General features: G+C 51.6%; 1 protein-coding gene across 1 annotated transcript in view; it reads right to left on the reverse strand.

Moving 5' to 3' along the window:
* Positions 1–327: 327 nt before the first annotated feature.
* The window catches only part of CLMN (calmin), a 115,806-nt gene continuing 102,619 nt past the window's right edge, over positions 328–13,514 (reverse strand). The window contains exons 9-13 of the mRNA XM_007447338.1: positions 11,763–13,358; positions 8,299–8,495; positions 3,153–3,213; positions 2,478–2,548; positions 328–496 (exon numbers count right to left, since the gene is read on the reverse strand). Coding sequence (XP_007447400.1) covers positions 328–496; positions 2,478–2,548; positions 3,153–3,213; positions 8,299–8,495; positions 11,763–13,358 — 2,094 coding nt within the window. The remainder of the gene's footprint in view (positions 497–2,477; positions 2,549–3,152; positions 3,214–8,298; positions 8,496–11,762; positions 13,359–13,514) is intronic.

Raw genomic sequence — 13,514 nt, forward strand, 5'->3', positions numbered from 1 at the left:
AAACCAGCACGTGGGGCGAGCTAAGACCCAGTTATGAGTATTAGTAACAAAGCTTAATACCTGACAGCAAGGCACACAAACAAACCCACCCAAGGATCTGGCCACACACCTGAGTGTTGAGTCCATAGCCAAAGAGAAAAGCGTGCTTAGGACTTACAGGAGAGAAAGGAAACATGAAAAAGAAAAGTGGAGACAGGGAGTCTAAGTTTCCTCGGAGGTCCTCCACCATCTGCCGAAGTGCCCCATCCAGAACAGGCAATAAAAGGGAGTAAGGAGACTGCCCACCCCTGGCCAGGATCCTGTCTTTTTATTATGCAGACGCACGCATCAGAGTCCGTTGAGGTCCAACTGGGGGAAGAGCAGCAGGCAATAAACCAGGAGCCAGAGGAAGAGGATAAAGTACATCACGTCTGGCTGCTGGACGAACTGCATCAGCGAGTCGCTCTGTGGGCTGTGGATCTCTTGCGGCCTGGCTTCGCCCGAGTTGTTGGCCTTCCTGCAGGAGGGGAGACACACCAAGGCAGTCACAAGTGGGTCCCCAGCCCAGTGGAGGCCCCTCCCTCCCTGTACTCCAGCCTCACTGCCCAACTGGAGAGCTGAGGGCTTCCCAGTGAGGTGCAGACCCAGGCGGAGGGCTGGGTCCCAGGATGCTTTGAGCTTTTAACCCCACTCAGTTCATCTTCACAGCGCCAAGAGGGAGGAGCTGTTAGCCCCATTCTGCAGATGGGCATGGAGAGGGGGTGGGAGGGGGGCTTTCTCAAGGCCATACAATGACTTTGTGATACAACTGGGACCTGGACCAGGTCTACACCCTTCCAGGACGCTATCCCTTACACCGCAGTGCCCTTAACGCAGTGTTAGAAGCTGATGGCTCTTCGTTCTTCCCTAGGAATACAGGGGACTTCCTAAGGAATCTGAAGAAAGAATCGGAGCTTCCCTGATGACAGATCATTTAAAAACAGCCATCAGCAACCAAAAGACGCACCTCTGTACCCCCAAGTTTTTGTTTTGGTTTTTGGAATCTAACCTTGCAAATAATTACCAGGTTACCAGATTTTGGTCAGATGTATCTTTCTTCTCTTATTTTAACAGAAGGTAGTGCTAAAGTGACATTTTAGTTTTGCCTGGTGGAGAAAGCCCAGAAGGGCACTGTTGTGGTGGTGACAGGAAAGGGTCAGCACCCATAATCTGATTGCAGTTGGGCTTGGGGGCCTCTGCTTGCAGAGGCATTTGTAGAACCTAGAGTGTAGGCTTCTCTCTCAGGGTCATCAGGGTGATGGAGATCATGAGAAGCAAAAACTACCTCCTCCTCCCTGGACCATCTCCTGATACAGTGAAAGCCCAGGCCAAGAGGGGATTAAACCTTTGCCCTGGTCTGGAAACTGAGCGATTCCCACGCAGATAACAGACAACGGACAGAATTTCTCTCTGCTTCTTAAAACTGTTTTTAGAGAAATTTTAAACTGCATATTTTTATTGCAAGGGTAATAAATGCTCAAAAGCATGGAAAACACGACTGCACTTCTCAGCCTTGCGGGTTCAATTTTCAAAGACTCTATCTCATAAAAGCTAAAAGTACTATTTTTCCTATCAGGATGTCAAACCTGGCGGAAAACGTGAATTAATATTTCCATTTTACGGCAGGGGAGGGAAACAAATCTTGCCTCGTTTTTTTAGTAGCCAGACAGGTGGACTTGTAAAGATTACACTCCTGGGTGTTGGGCAATTTTCAGACAAGGTCTTTCCATTCCAATAATCTAAGTCCTTCCAAGCCAATTCAAATCCGTGGCAAATCTTTTTTAAAAAATCAATTAAATTAAGTGATTCAATAACTTTAACAGAGATAGGGGCATCTCAGAGTTGTCAGAGTTTTAGATTTCTCTGCCTGCCTATGTTCTAAACGGGCGGTGTTACAGCAATTCGACACTCTTAGTCTAGGTCATGTAGCTCTCCAACAGTAAGAAATACTTTCATAGACATCCTGGCATGTTTGCATTCCCTCTTCATGTCTGTTCTGATGTCATAAAACTGTAAAATCAGCTCAGTGAGCTTCTGAATATTGTACCTGCAGTGGCGACACGGAATGAACACAGTTGTCAGGGGCTACAGCGTTTAGAACACACACAGTATCCCGTCCCTACCTCTTCTGCCTGGCTCTGCCTCAGAGGGCCAGCTTATACCACTGTGTCATCTAGATACAGCCACAGCCTCATGACCCAGACCTGTCTTTAAACCAAGTCATTTTCTGAACCACGCCCTGCCCATCAACATGAATTCATATCTACTTTCCCCTCCCACTCATATTCAATTTCCATTCATTTTTTCCGGAACGGGTATTTTCTTGCATGAGCCCAGACTATTAATACTGTTATCCAACACAGCCTTGCTGGAGAATAGCCACCCCCAGAAGGTAGGCTGCAAAATTAAAGAAAAAATATCCTTTTAAGCCCCACCAAGCTTGGACTACTGCCACCTACCTGGTTAACATTCGGTTTCTTCTGTCATCCTGATCTGCTGCGCTCCTCAACTGAACATAACTAAAATGATCCTACAGTGAAATTCATAAACAAAACCCCGCAACCCAATTAGTAAAGATGAAATCTCTGAAACAGAAAATGAAATGATTTTAAACATACAAAGTCGAGCATGCCATGATTTGCTCAATCTTGTGAACATCTAGTTCCAAAGTAAAATGACTATGCAGTATTCTACGTTATTCCCACGGGCGGACGGAAGGGTCCCCTCCCCCATAACAACCTGAATCAGGGCAAGCTGTGGATCCCAGGGCTTTGGGTCCCAACACATCCACAGCTAAGTGGTTGCGAAGACAAAGCGAACCCTCTGCTTATGTGGCACCTCTGTCTTTGAACGTGATCTTTCTGGACGTGTGTGCAGGGGTGGGGTCTTGGATGCGTTTGTTATGACAAAGGTGCCTTTGGGCTTTAAAATCATCACTTTATTTACAACCCCTATTGCCCAAACTGGACATCTGATTGGACTATGCTTAGTGACAAGGTTTCAATTTGCTTGTCTTCTATCCCAAAGCATAGCTGTTGCAAGTCAGTAATTTCAAAGCTCTGGGCTGGGGAGGAGGAAGGATGGAAAGGAATTGATTAGCGGGGCCAGATGTAAGAAGAAATTCACATACTAACCGGTTCCAAAGACCTATTAGCATGTCGTTGAACGTAAATGCTGGAGTCACTGTGACTTGTCCTGCAAAATAAACACACGTTTTGAATTGGTGCCACCAAGAACTTCTTGCTGCCCCCATCCTGAGGCTGCCCCCATCCTGAGGCTGCCACATGTGGATTTAGGCAAGCTCTGATTTCTGACCTAGTGATGGAAATGAGACATGGTATCCAGTAGACCCACTCGGGGTGGAGTGTGTTTACAAACAGCAGGATGATGTGAAAGGGATACACTGAGGCCTCGTCAACAAAAAAAAAAAAAAGAAAGAAAGAAAACAGTGAGAAAGAATTTCAAATAGAAAGCAGACCACATATTCTTAAAAATCATAGGATTTGGGGGCAGGAAGGGATCTCTTTTTCTAAGTATCCCGAAGTCCTGGGACTCACCAGACGTCCTCTGCAAGCTAAAGTCAGACCTGGGCTGAGACCTGGGACCCGGACTCCCTCTGCAGTCTCCTTGCTGTGCACAATGCTGCTGACTGCCTAGCTCTTGGGTGGACCACCTCTCTTCCTTTCATACACGAGGAGGCTAATTTTCTGACTATATCTCTGAGGCTGATGTGTTTCTCTGATCTTCCAATAAAGCTGGCTCACTCAGGGCTAAGGCAAAAAGATACCCAACCAGAGGCCTGGGCTGTCATCCTGGCTCCTGGTTGATTAACTGGCAACCTTGATCAAATATTTACATCTCTGATCAGTTTTCCTTATCTGTGAAATGGATCATTATTCCCACCCTACCTACTTCATGGAGACGGTGGGGATACTAGCCTACTGCAGGTCAAAGTGGCCCTGTCCTATTGCTCCACAGGAGAAAGAGGTGTTGCATGTGGATGGGCCCGATACAGAGACAGTCATGTTAGTTTCCTCAAGGCAGACCTACTATGTGGCATTATGGGGTCCAGGAAAGTGGCACCTGACCCACGAGTTTATTCCCATCATTGGCAGCCTTGTTGTTCCCGCCCATGGCTGTCCTCCAAACATCCCCAAGTTCTTCCCTTTCCTGAGGCACGTTTCCAGCTAACAGGTTTTGAGCACCTCCTACATGCCAGGGGTGGGGCTAGGCCTAGGGAAACTTCAGTCCTTTTCCTCAATCCAAAGCCTGTGCTAGTTTTTCCTGGCTGGTATCATGGCACAGAAATGAAACAAAATGCACCTACAAAGAAAAAAATAGACACTTGTGCCTGGAACCCAACAGCGCCCATAAGAGTCAACTCAACAAGTGGTCCTAGAAACGCAGGACCACTCTCCACTGCCCCCCAGACCACATATTTGTAATGTTTTCTAGCAGGTGCCAAGCTAAACGCTGGGGTATGCTGGTGTGCCCTCCCCGCCTCCAGGCAGCTGGCTCACCATCCAGGGGAAGAGCAGGTGATAAATACATCCTTCCATAAATGATTATAGAAATTATTGCTTTGCTTAGAGGAAAACATAGGCAGAACACTCTATGACATAAATCACAGCAAGATCCTTTCTGACCCACCTCCTAGAGAAATGGAAATAAAAACAAAAATAAACAAATGGGACCTAATGAAACTTCAAAGCTTTTGCACAGCAAAGGAAACCATAAACAAGACCAAAAGACAACCCTCAGAATGGGAGAAAATATTTGCAAATGAAGCAACTGACAAAGGATTAATCTCCAAAATTTACAAGCAGCTCATGCAGCTCAATAACAAAAAAACAAACAACCCAATCCAAAAATGGGCAGAAGACCTAAATAGACATTTCTCCAAAGAAGATATACAGACTGCCAACAAACACATGAAAGAATGCTCAACATCATTAATCATTAGAGAAATGCAAATCAAAACTACAATGAGATATCATCTCACACCAGTCAGAATGGCCATCATCAAAAAATCTAGAAACAATAAATGCTGGAGAGGGTGTGGAGAAAAGGGAACACTCTTGCACTGCTGGTGGGAATGTGAATTGGTTCAGCCACTATGGAGAACAGTATGGAGGTTCCTTAAAAAACTACAAATAGAACTACCATATGACCCAGCAATCCCACTACTAGGTATATACCCTGAGGAAACCAGAATTCAGAAAGAGTCATGTACCAAAATGTTCATTGCAGCTCTATTTACAATAGCCCGGAGATGGAAACAACCTAAGTGCCCGTCGTCGGATGAATGGATAAAGAAGATGTGGCACATATATACAATGGAATATTACTCAGCCATAAAAAGAAACGAAATTGAGCTATTTGTAATGAGGTGGATAGATCTAGAGTCTGTCATACAGAGTGAAGTAAGTCAGAAAGAGAAGGACAAATACCGTATGCTAACACATATATATGGAATTTAAGAAAAAAAAAATGTTATGAAGAACCTAGCATAGCACAGGGAGATCAGCTCGGTGCTTTGTGACCGCCTGGAGGGGTGGGATAGGGAGGGTGGGAGGGAGGGAGAGGCAAGAGGGAAGAGATATGGGAACATGTGTATATGTATAACTGATTCACTCTGTTATAAAGCAGAAACTAACACACCATTGTAAAGCAATTTTACCCCATTAAAGATGTTAAAAAAAAAAAGAAATTATTGCTTTGATCAATGCTGTGGAGAAAAAGAACAGAGGCTATGGGAACACAGAAAGGGGAATCAAAAATAGCCTGGAAGAATCCAAGAAGGCTGCTTGGAGGAAGTGGTAGTGGAGCTGAGACCCAAGGGAGCAGGCAGGGGACCGAGGGTCCTCAAGGATGAAGGAACTTATGCTGGGGGGCATTCCAGGGCCTCAACTAAGGCCAGCGTGCTTAGTGTGCTAGGGATGGGGGAGAGGGTGACAGAGGGTGCATGGAGCTGAGGCTGGGGGACAGGCCATGAGGGGTGGGGTCCTGCAGGCTCTGGACCAGCGGCCTTTCTGCTGAGACCAACGGGAAGCCAAGGGGGTGACTGACAGCCAGGAAAACATCCTGTGCCTTCCCTGGGAAGAGAGATGCCGGGACTCTGCCCCATTCCATAGTCTCGGCCAGGCAATGACCTCTCCGAACTCAGTTCTCGCGAGTGTAACACGGGGCGGGCAGGTGAGACGGCCGTGGGCGCAGGACGGGCGCCGGGGTGCGCGTTCATTCACGGGCATGAGCGCCCCTCGAGGCTAAGCTTCTACCTCGGCGAAAATGCTTCATAACAGTTACAGCTTTGCCTGAAGCGAGATGGGATGGAGGAACTGGGGGATCAGAGTAAAACCTTTGCACTGAAAGGTCAGCCAGGCCTCACGCCCACAGACACCGAAATATCGGTTTACTTTTCTATATCCCGCCCCCGCGGTCCCATCTTCACCGGGGCAGGTTTTGCTGGTCCTTCCGAAGCAGCACGCACCCAGTTCACTTGCTTTGCCCCACCATTGCCCCCCTGGTCTCTCCTCCCGTGCCCCCTCGCATTCAGTATTACCTGAGGTGCCTGCTACATGCCAGCTGTTCCTCAGGCTGTTTCTTCCACGTGGAAAGTCCCCTGCTTCCCTCTCCCAAACCCAAATCCCACTCATCCCTCAAGGCGGAATTCAAATGACATCTCAGCGCTTAGGCTGCCCTGACCCTCTCTGCCTGCCTCTGAGGTCTCACCGCGAACCCTCACTTGCCTCTCACACCTAAGGTGCCCACCCAGTCCCAGCAGGATAGATGGAGCACGTCTCCTCTCCCTCCAGCTGCGAGACCCTGGAGGGCGGAGCCATGGCGGACCTGTTCCGAAGTCCCCACGTCTCCATCACGTAGTGACCGCTCAAAGACTGTTGAGGATTGACCTGCTTAGGGAGAAGCGGGGCAGTCTGGCAAATGACCAGCGGCCCCTCCTGAGTTGTGGGTGAGTAGATGACAGCCCTGGACCACTTGCCTGCAAGTGCTCATCTGCACTTAAGAGTGGGGTCGGGCCCAGCTGCACATGAGACATAGATGTCTGCTGGCTATAGTCACAGCCAAGGCCAGAGAGGACTCTGGGAGTCACGGGCTAAGGTGGCAGCAGCCTCCCGTGGTGCCTTGAGCCTTCCTCCCCAGGCTCCCGTCTGCTCTCCCGTTGTCCCCCACAGCTCAGCACGGGAGCCAGGAGGAGGGCAGGTGGGAAGCAGGGCATCGGCCGGCCTCTCCTCTGGCTCTCCCTGTATGGGCTTCCCCCACCCACTCCCCCAGTGCTTATCTCAATAGTTTCCCTTTACATCCAGCATGGCTCACCCAGCACAGCCAACGCGGGGTCACAGAAGGAACGTGGACCGTGGCATGTGACAGGTCTGGGTCCAAGACCCCGGCTCTGTCATCTCCTAAGCTGGGAGGTACCCCCGAAGCTTCCCAATGATGCACAATCCTGCCTATCGGGGTGCCCACGAGAATTGATGAACAAATGTACGGGAAATGCCTGATACATAAGGGCTGGTAAATGGTGATCGTTGTGATGATAAGTGATAATGGGGAGAGACCAGGGTCTTCTGACATTCAGCAGCTACATATTTTCCCCGGGACAAATCCGGACCATCCAGTGGCCTCAGAGTGACAGAGCAGATGTGTGCTACAAGCTTCCTAGCACTTAGAGAGCATTATCCCCCCTGCCTCCTCCTGCCCTGTGGTAAATCGACCACCCTTACTGCCTTGGACGCAAACTCGTGGGTGACGCGGTCATATTAAAGTCCAGCTTCCATGCGACAGTGATAAATGGTCCCCTCCACGCATATGCAGTGCCTCCCTTCTGATCCTGTAAGATGCTTATAAACGGCTAAGTTTGGTCTCTACCTAGCCTGACCGGAGGTTATCAGGGGCCAGAGACAGCCGGCAGAGTCTCCGAGCCTATTACTTTTCATACCCCACCCCTACCTATGGTTCAGCCACCTCTCTGCTCACTGCCAGTTTCCACCCAAAGCTACGTGGAGCGAGGAGAGAAGGCAAGGTTCAGGTTCTTCTGGTTTTGCCGATTACGGGCAGGTCTGATACTGGTTGGGGGCGGGATGCGGGGGAGGTCAGTGGGGGAGCCCAGGTGTGAAGAACGAGGACTTGGTCTGAATCTGTTTCCCTTGCTGTCCAGCCCCACCCCTGCGTCCCCCATCCAATCAGAAACCGGAAACGGGATGAGTTCAGAGAGGTGCTTCCCAGCTCAGGCTCCGGGATGAGAAGTTGTTAATAAAATACCTGGAAAGGACTGTGTGGTCACAGGTGTCTTCTTCCAGGTCATCTGAGGAGCGAACAGTTCCGGGTGCTATAAATATTGAACTTTCTACGTGGTCCACATGTTTTCTTTTTTCCTTTCTTTTACTGCTGATCGGTTCTTCCATTACCTTTTCTTCTAATGGGTTTGCTAAGTTTTCCGAGTTTGGAAACTCCTGGGACTGAAGGATATGACAACCAAACACAAATCAGAATTTTATGCTGAGATGTTGAGTGCGTGACACCACCCGGCAGCGCCCTGCTCCACCTTGACTCCGAGGCCCAGCTAGGGCGCCCCTTCCAATCCTGCCTCGTCCATGGGTTCCTTCCAGCACAGCCCACCATGGAGGAGAAGCCCACCCGAACTGCTGCTCCCCGGGCAGAGTTCCAAATGCTCCAGACTGATGGATCGAAAACAGCACGGGTTTTACAGTCAGTAAGACCTGGTTTCAGATCCTGACTAAGTCAGCTATCTGACCTTGAGCAACTGACTATCTCTCTGATCCTTGGTTTCCTTGTCTGTCAAATGGGTATAATGATTATCAGCCTCTTCCCACTATACCACAGTGCTTCCTATAAAGGATGTCCCTCACAGTGGACAATGGTTGGACCCTTCACACAACCATCATCCACTTTAACAGAGGAACAAATCCTAGAGGCCAGGTGGGCCAAGGGGTGTGAAGGTGGCTCCTGTGTTTGGAGAGATGAATCTTCACCGTGCTTTTGGCCGAAGGTGTATGGTAGTGCCACCTTTGTAGCAGTTATATGATAAGGAATCTTTGACCTCCCCCCGCCCCCCCCCCGCCCCCCGCCAACAGGCACTCTGAAACCCACCAGGGATGCTCCCACGTGAAATCGAGAAGCGTGAGAATTGTTGGCAGCACCTCTCAAGAATTCTCACAGGGGCTGGAAAAACCTGCTCAACAGGTGTCCCAATAAGAGGATCAGAGTGGCCGGCCAGTGCAGCCCAGGAGAACAAAGCTCCCTGCAGAAATTAAAACCGCTCTCAGCAATCTGAAAGGCCAGCTGCTCCTCCATTATCAATGAGCAAATGCTACCTTTTCTTTTTTTTTTTTTTTTAAAGAAGATGTTGGGGGTAGGAGTTTATTAATTAATTAATTTATTTTTGCTGTGTCGGGTCTTCGTTTCTGTGCGAGGGCTTTCTCCAGCTGTGGCAAGCGGGGGCCACTCGTCATCGCTGTGCGCGGGCCTCTCACTATCGCGGCCTCTCTTGTCGCGGAGCACAGGCTCCAGATGCGCAGGCTCAGCAGTTGTGGCCCACGGGCCTAGCCGCTCCGCGGCATGTGGGATCCTCCCAGACCAGGGCTCGAACCCGTGTCCCCTGCATTAGCAGGCAGACTCTCAACCGCCGCGCCACCAGGGAAGCCCAAATGCTACCTTTTCTGAAAGGCGAAGTGAGGACAGGACTTACTTTCTTAAAGACTGGAAGTAGAACTTGCCATTTTCTAGTCCATTTAGAAGACAGTTTTCTCTTTTCTTTTTAAAGAAGGGCCAGGTATCGGAGAAATTCTCCACCCCGTCATCCTCTCTGTCAGGAGGCAAGTCATCCTGGGCTGCACCCCTTCCCCTCCCCGGCCCCTGCTCACTCACAGGGATCAAGGCTAGGCCTACACTCGGGAGCCAATGGCAAGGTGTGTTTGGGAGCAGTGGGCACCTGCTCGTCGGATGCCTAATCTGCGTGCCCACAGGCCACACTCCATCACTGGGGGAGGGGAACTTAGGCGCTCATTGGCCATTCTAAGTCACACAGAGGGGCAGAAAGGCGACTCAGGCTCTCCCCAACCCCAGTCCCCTTTCTTTTGTTCTAAAAGAGCTTTCTGGCCTGTAATAATCCAGAGAATCACCCCAGTTGCTGCTGTCATCCCCCAACCTGGGGACCCCGAGACCTGATGTCACTGAGGGGCATTTCTCACCCCGCCGGATCTTCTGGTCTCCCACAGGACAAGCCTGCTCTGACACACAGCAGACAGAGGGCTAGGGGCAGGGGACAGGACTAGGTTCCTTGCCCCTGGGCAGAAGGGGAAGGTGGCAGGCAGGTCTCTCGCACCTATGGAGCCACCCAGCCCTCCTCTCCAGCCGAAGACAGAAAGAGAACGGGTGCTCGGCACCAAAGGATAGGTCCGGCCACACGTGGCTTCTAGACTGTTAGTGCCAGAGAACTCTGCGGCCCCTCAGTGCTCGGGCAGCTACTCCCCACTGCCTGGAGCTGGAAGACCCATAAATGATGCTACCACTTCTGGCCCATCGAAATCCTAAATGCCTTTTAAGGCTACTCAGATTCCCCTTCTCCTGCAGCCTCCCCAGGGCAAGGCTTTCTCACTCTTCTGAGCACCTTTGGGCCTCCGCTGGGTCCTGTCTTGACTTTCCAGCACCTCAGGGTTTAATTTACCTGCCCTCACCTGATACCCCAAACTGTCATGCAATGCACCTTGTTTCCTGTCAGGCTGGCCTCTGGAGCCCAGAGATTAATACACAAATGCTCACTCTCTCCCAGGAGAGAAAATCACAACCCACGAAAGCAGCAGCAGCAGTCCACTAGAGAACCATCGGGAATGTTATCACTATAAATGGAAGAGTGACCGCTCTGCCTGGAGAGGGGCTGGGCAGGCTCCCGGGAGGGGATGCTATTGGCATTGGGCTTTGAAGATGAGTAAGTGCTCGCCAAGCCAAGTGTGGGGAAGGGCGTCCAGATGGGGGGACCAGCTCCAGCAAAGCCCAGAGGCAGGCTGGGACGCAGGGAGGAGGTGGGCTTGTCCGGAGGGGAGGGCGGGGAGGCGGACCCAGAGGGACATGCAGTCAGGGTTCCCCACACCCTCTCACTGATCACTCTGGGGGGGCCCTCTGAAGCTGCTGGGCCAGATGACGTGGAGACACGAGGTGGCAGAGGAGCACGTGCCCAGCTGCCCCGGCTCAGCAGTGCGCGTCCGCCTTGTCCTGTTTACACAACCCACTTCTAACCACAGGAGCCAAACAATAGTGCTCAACAGGCAAAAGGCCTTTAAAAATCAAGGCTGGAGTCCAGTGTGAGGTCTGGCTTGGTTTTCCCAGGCTGCCGCGGGGTTGGGGGTAAAGTTCACTAAGTGCATGCTAGGTAGAGCTGCGATTACTACTTAAAATGATTTCTGCTACTACTATGCTGGACCCTCAAGCACCTCAAGCATGACCTCGTCTGATCTCCTTGGCAGCCTGTGGGCAGGGCCCAGACTAGGGGGAGGCCAGCGAGACACCCAGGGTGCAAAACTGACGACAAGTGTTCCTCTCGGGTGCTAACCCTGACCTTGCCTGAGCCTGAGTGAGTGTCTCCTTAAATTCTGGACCTGGGATGCCTGTGAGGGAAGCTGCCTTTCACTGTTTTACGGAGGAAGAAGCCGAGCTTAGGAGAAGCACAGAATTCCCCACTCAGCGTTCCCGCACCCGCAGTCAAGTACCTGGTGGCCCTGCACGGGGACACTCTCTGCGTCCTCACTTGGCTGGTGGTCCTCCTGCGGGGACGGGGGACTGGGTTCCGAGGCTGGTCTGGCATCCTCCGCGATGCTGGCCTGGGGGTGGCCCTTGCCCCGCCCGGCGAAGCTGCAGCTGCTCTGGGAGGCCTCGGCCTCCCCGGCCCCCGCGTCCGGCAGATACCCCTCTGGCTCTTCGAGGTCCACTTCTTTGTTTTTCAAATCCTCCACGCCTTCTGCATAAGCCTCCAAAACCGCAGCCAGGGGAACCTCATAATGCGGGTAGTAGAAAAGGTCATGGGGGATGATGGAGATCCTGGAGGGCGGTGGAGACGGCTTGAAATCCAGGCCTTCTTTGCTGGGGCTGTGGAGGGTCTCCAAGCTGCTGCTGCTGCTGGCTGGATTGGAAGGCAATTCTCCCCCAAGGCCCCGTGGGCCCTCGGCTTCCCCTTCCTCCTCGCCCCGACGGTGCCGGGGGGACTTGTGCTTGGCCTTTTCATACACTTCTGCCTTTTTATCCACCGGTGCCTCCAAAGAATAGCCTTGGTCTTCTGGTCCAGGGTCCTTGTGAGGTTCCTGCTGGTTGGGCTTCACGGGGGGCTCATCCAAATCTGTCTTCCTGTGGGCAGACTTACCTCTCCTTTTACACAACTTCTCAGCACGATCCTCGGACACCTCCTCCCCGGCAGGTTTTTTCTCATGAGGCGAAGGAACCTCGTGGGAAGCCTGGCTGGTGGAGGGAAAATCTACGAGGTCGTTAATTTTCGAGGCTTTTAATGGTATGCCTTCGAAAGAGTCTTCCTTATCCACGGCTTCTGCAGTCAGCAGCTTAACCTCGATCTCCATGGAATCGGCCACAGTGGTATCCTCTCCCAGGGATGACGGGGAACGGCCCTCTTCCCCTGGGCCAGCTGCCCTCTCCGACGCCCCATTCCAGGAGGGAGAGGTCTGGGAAGTCGAAGGATGACTGACCTTACCATCCACTGAAGACACATCGCTGGGGGCCTCACTGGAGGCTGCTTCCAGGATCTCCGGGGCCTCCTGTTTCGGTGTTTCCTCGGCAACCTCAGCTGCCAAGACCTGTCCGTCCTGCTTGGATGACTCCTTGGTCTCTCTTGGGCTTCCTTCGAAGTGAAGGTCTGGACTGTAGAAAGGGTCCCTACTGCAGGAGGCTTCCTTGTAGGTGTCAGCCTCAAAGTGCACAGTTTTCTTGACTGGCAGAGAGGTGGACCTCTGGCTGTCCTTTCTGGATGATAAGATGGAAGATTCTGGAGCCAGGTCGCTGGTGCTGTTGATCTTCCCTGGGACCCCTTGGAGAACCTGGTCAATGATCTGGTGCGTGAACTCAGAGCAGCTGTCTGCCAGCTCCCGGCTGGTAACGCAGGGCTCCTTCACGCCCTCAGGCTTGTCACAGACGAAGACTTTGGAGGGTGGCGGGTGGCTCGTTTCGTGGTTGACGGTGTAGGCACGCTCCCCGTTCTCAGTCAGAAGGAAGACGGTGCTCTCTTGTTCAGAAGGGGTTTCTCTGATGCGAACGAAGGTGGATTCAATAGGGGCTTCTTTGTCGGAATCCGCAAAATCCTCCTGCCAAGAAATACAGGGCAACGTGAAATCAGCAGAGCGTCTAAGTGTCACGTAGCGTCCCCTCTCAAAACACAAACACCAAAGTGGAAAAAGCACTTCAGAAGGAATGGAAGTGTTCTGATGCAGACGTAGACTGGTAAGTGACTATTATTCCTG

The sequence above is a fragment of the Lipotes vexillifer genome, unplaced genomic scaffold, assembly GCF_000442215.2.
Source record: "Lipotes vexillifer unplaced genomic scaffold, Lipotes_vexillifer_v1.1 scaffold1017, whole genome shotgun sequence".
Lineage (NCBI taxonomy): Eukaryota > Metazoa > Chordata > Mammalia > Artiodactyla > Lipotidae > Lipotes > Lipotes vexillifer.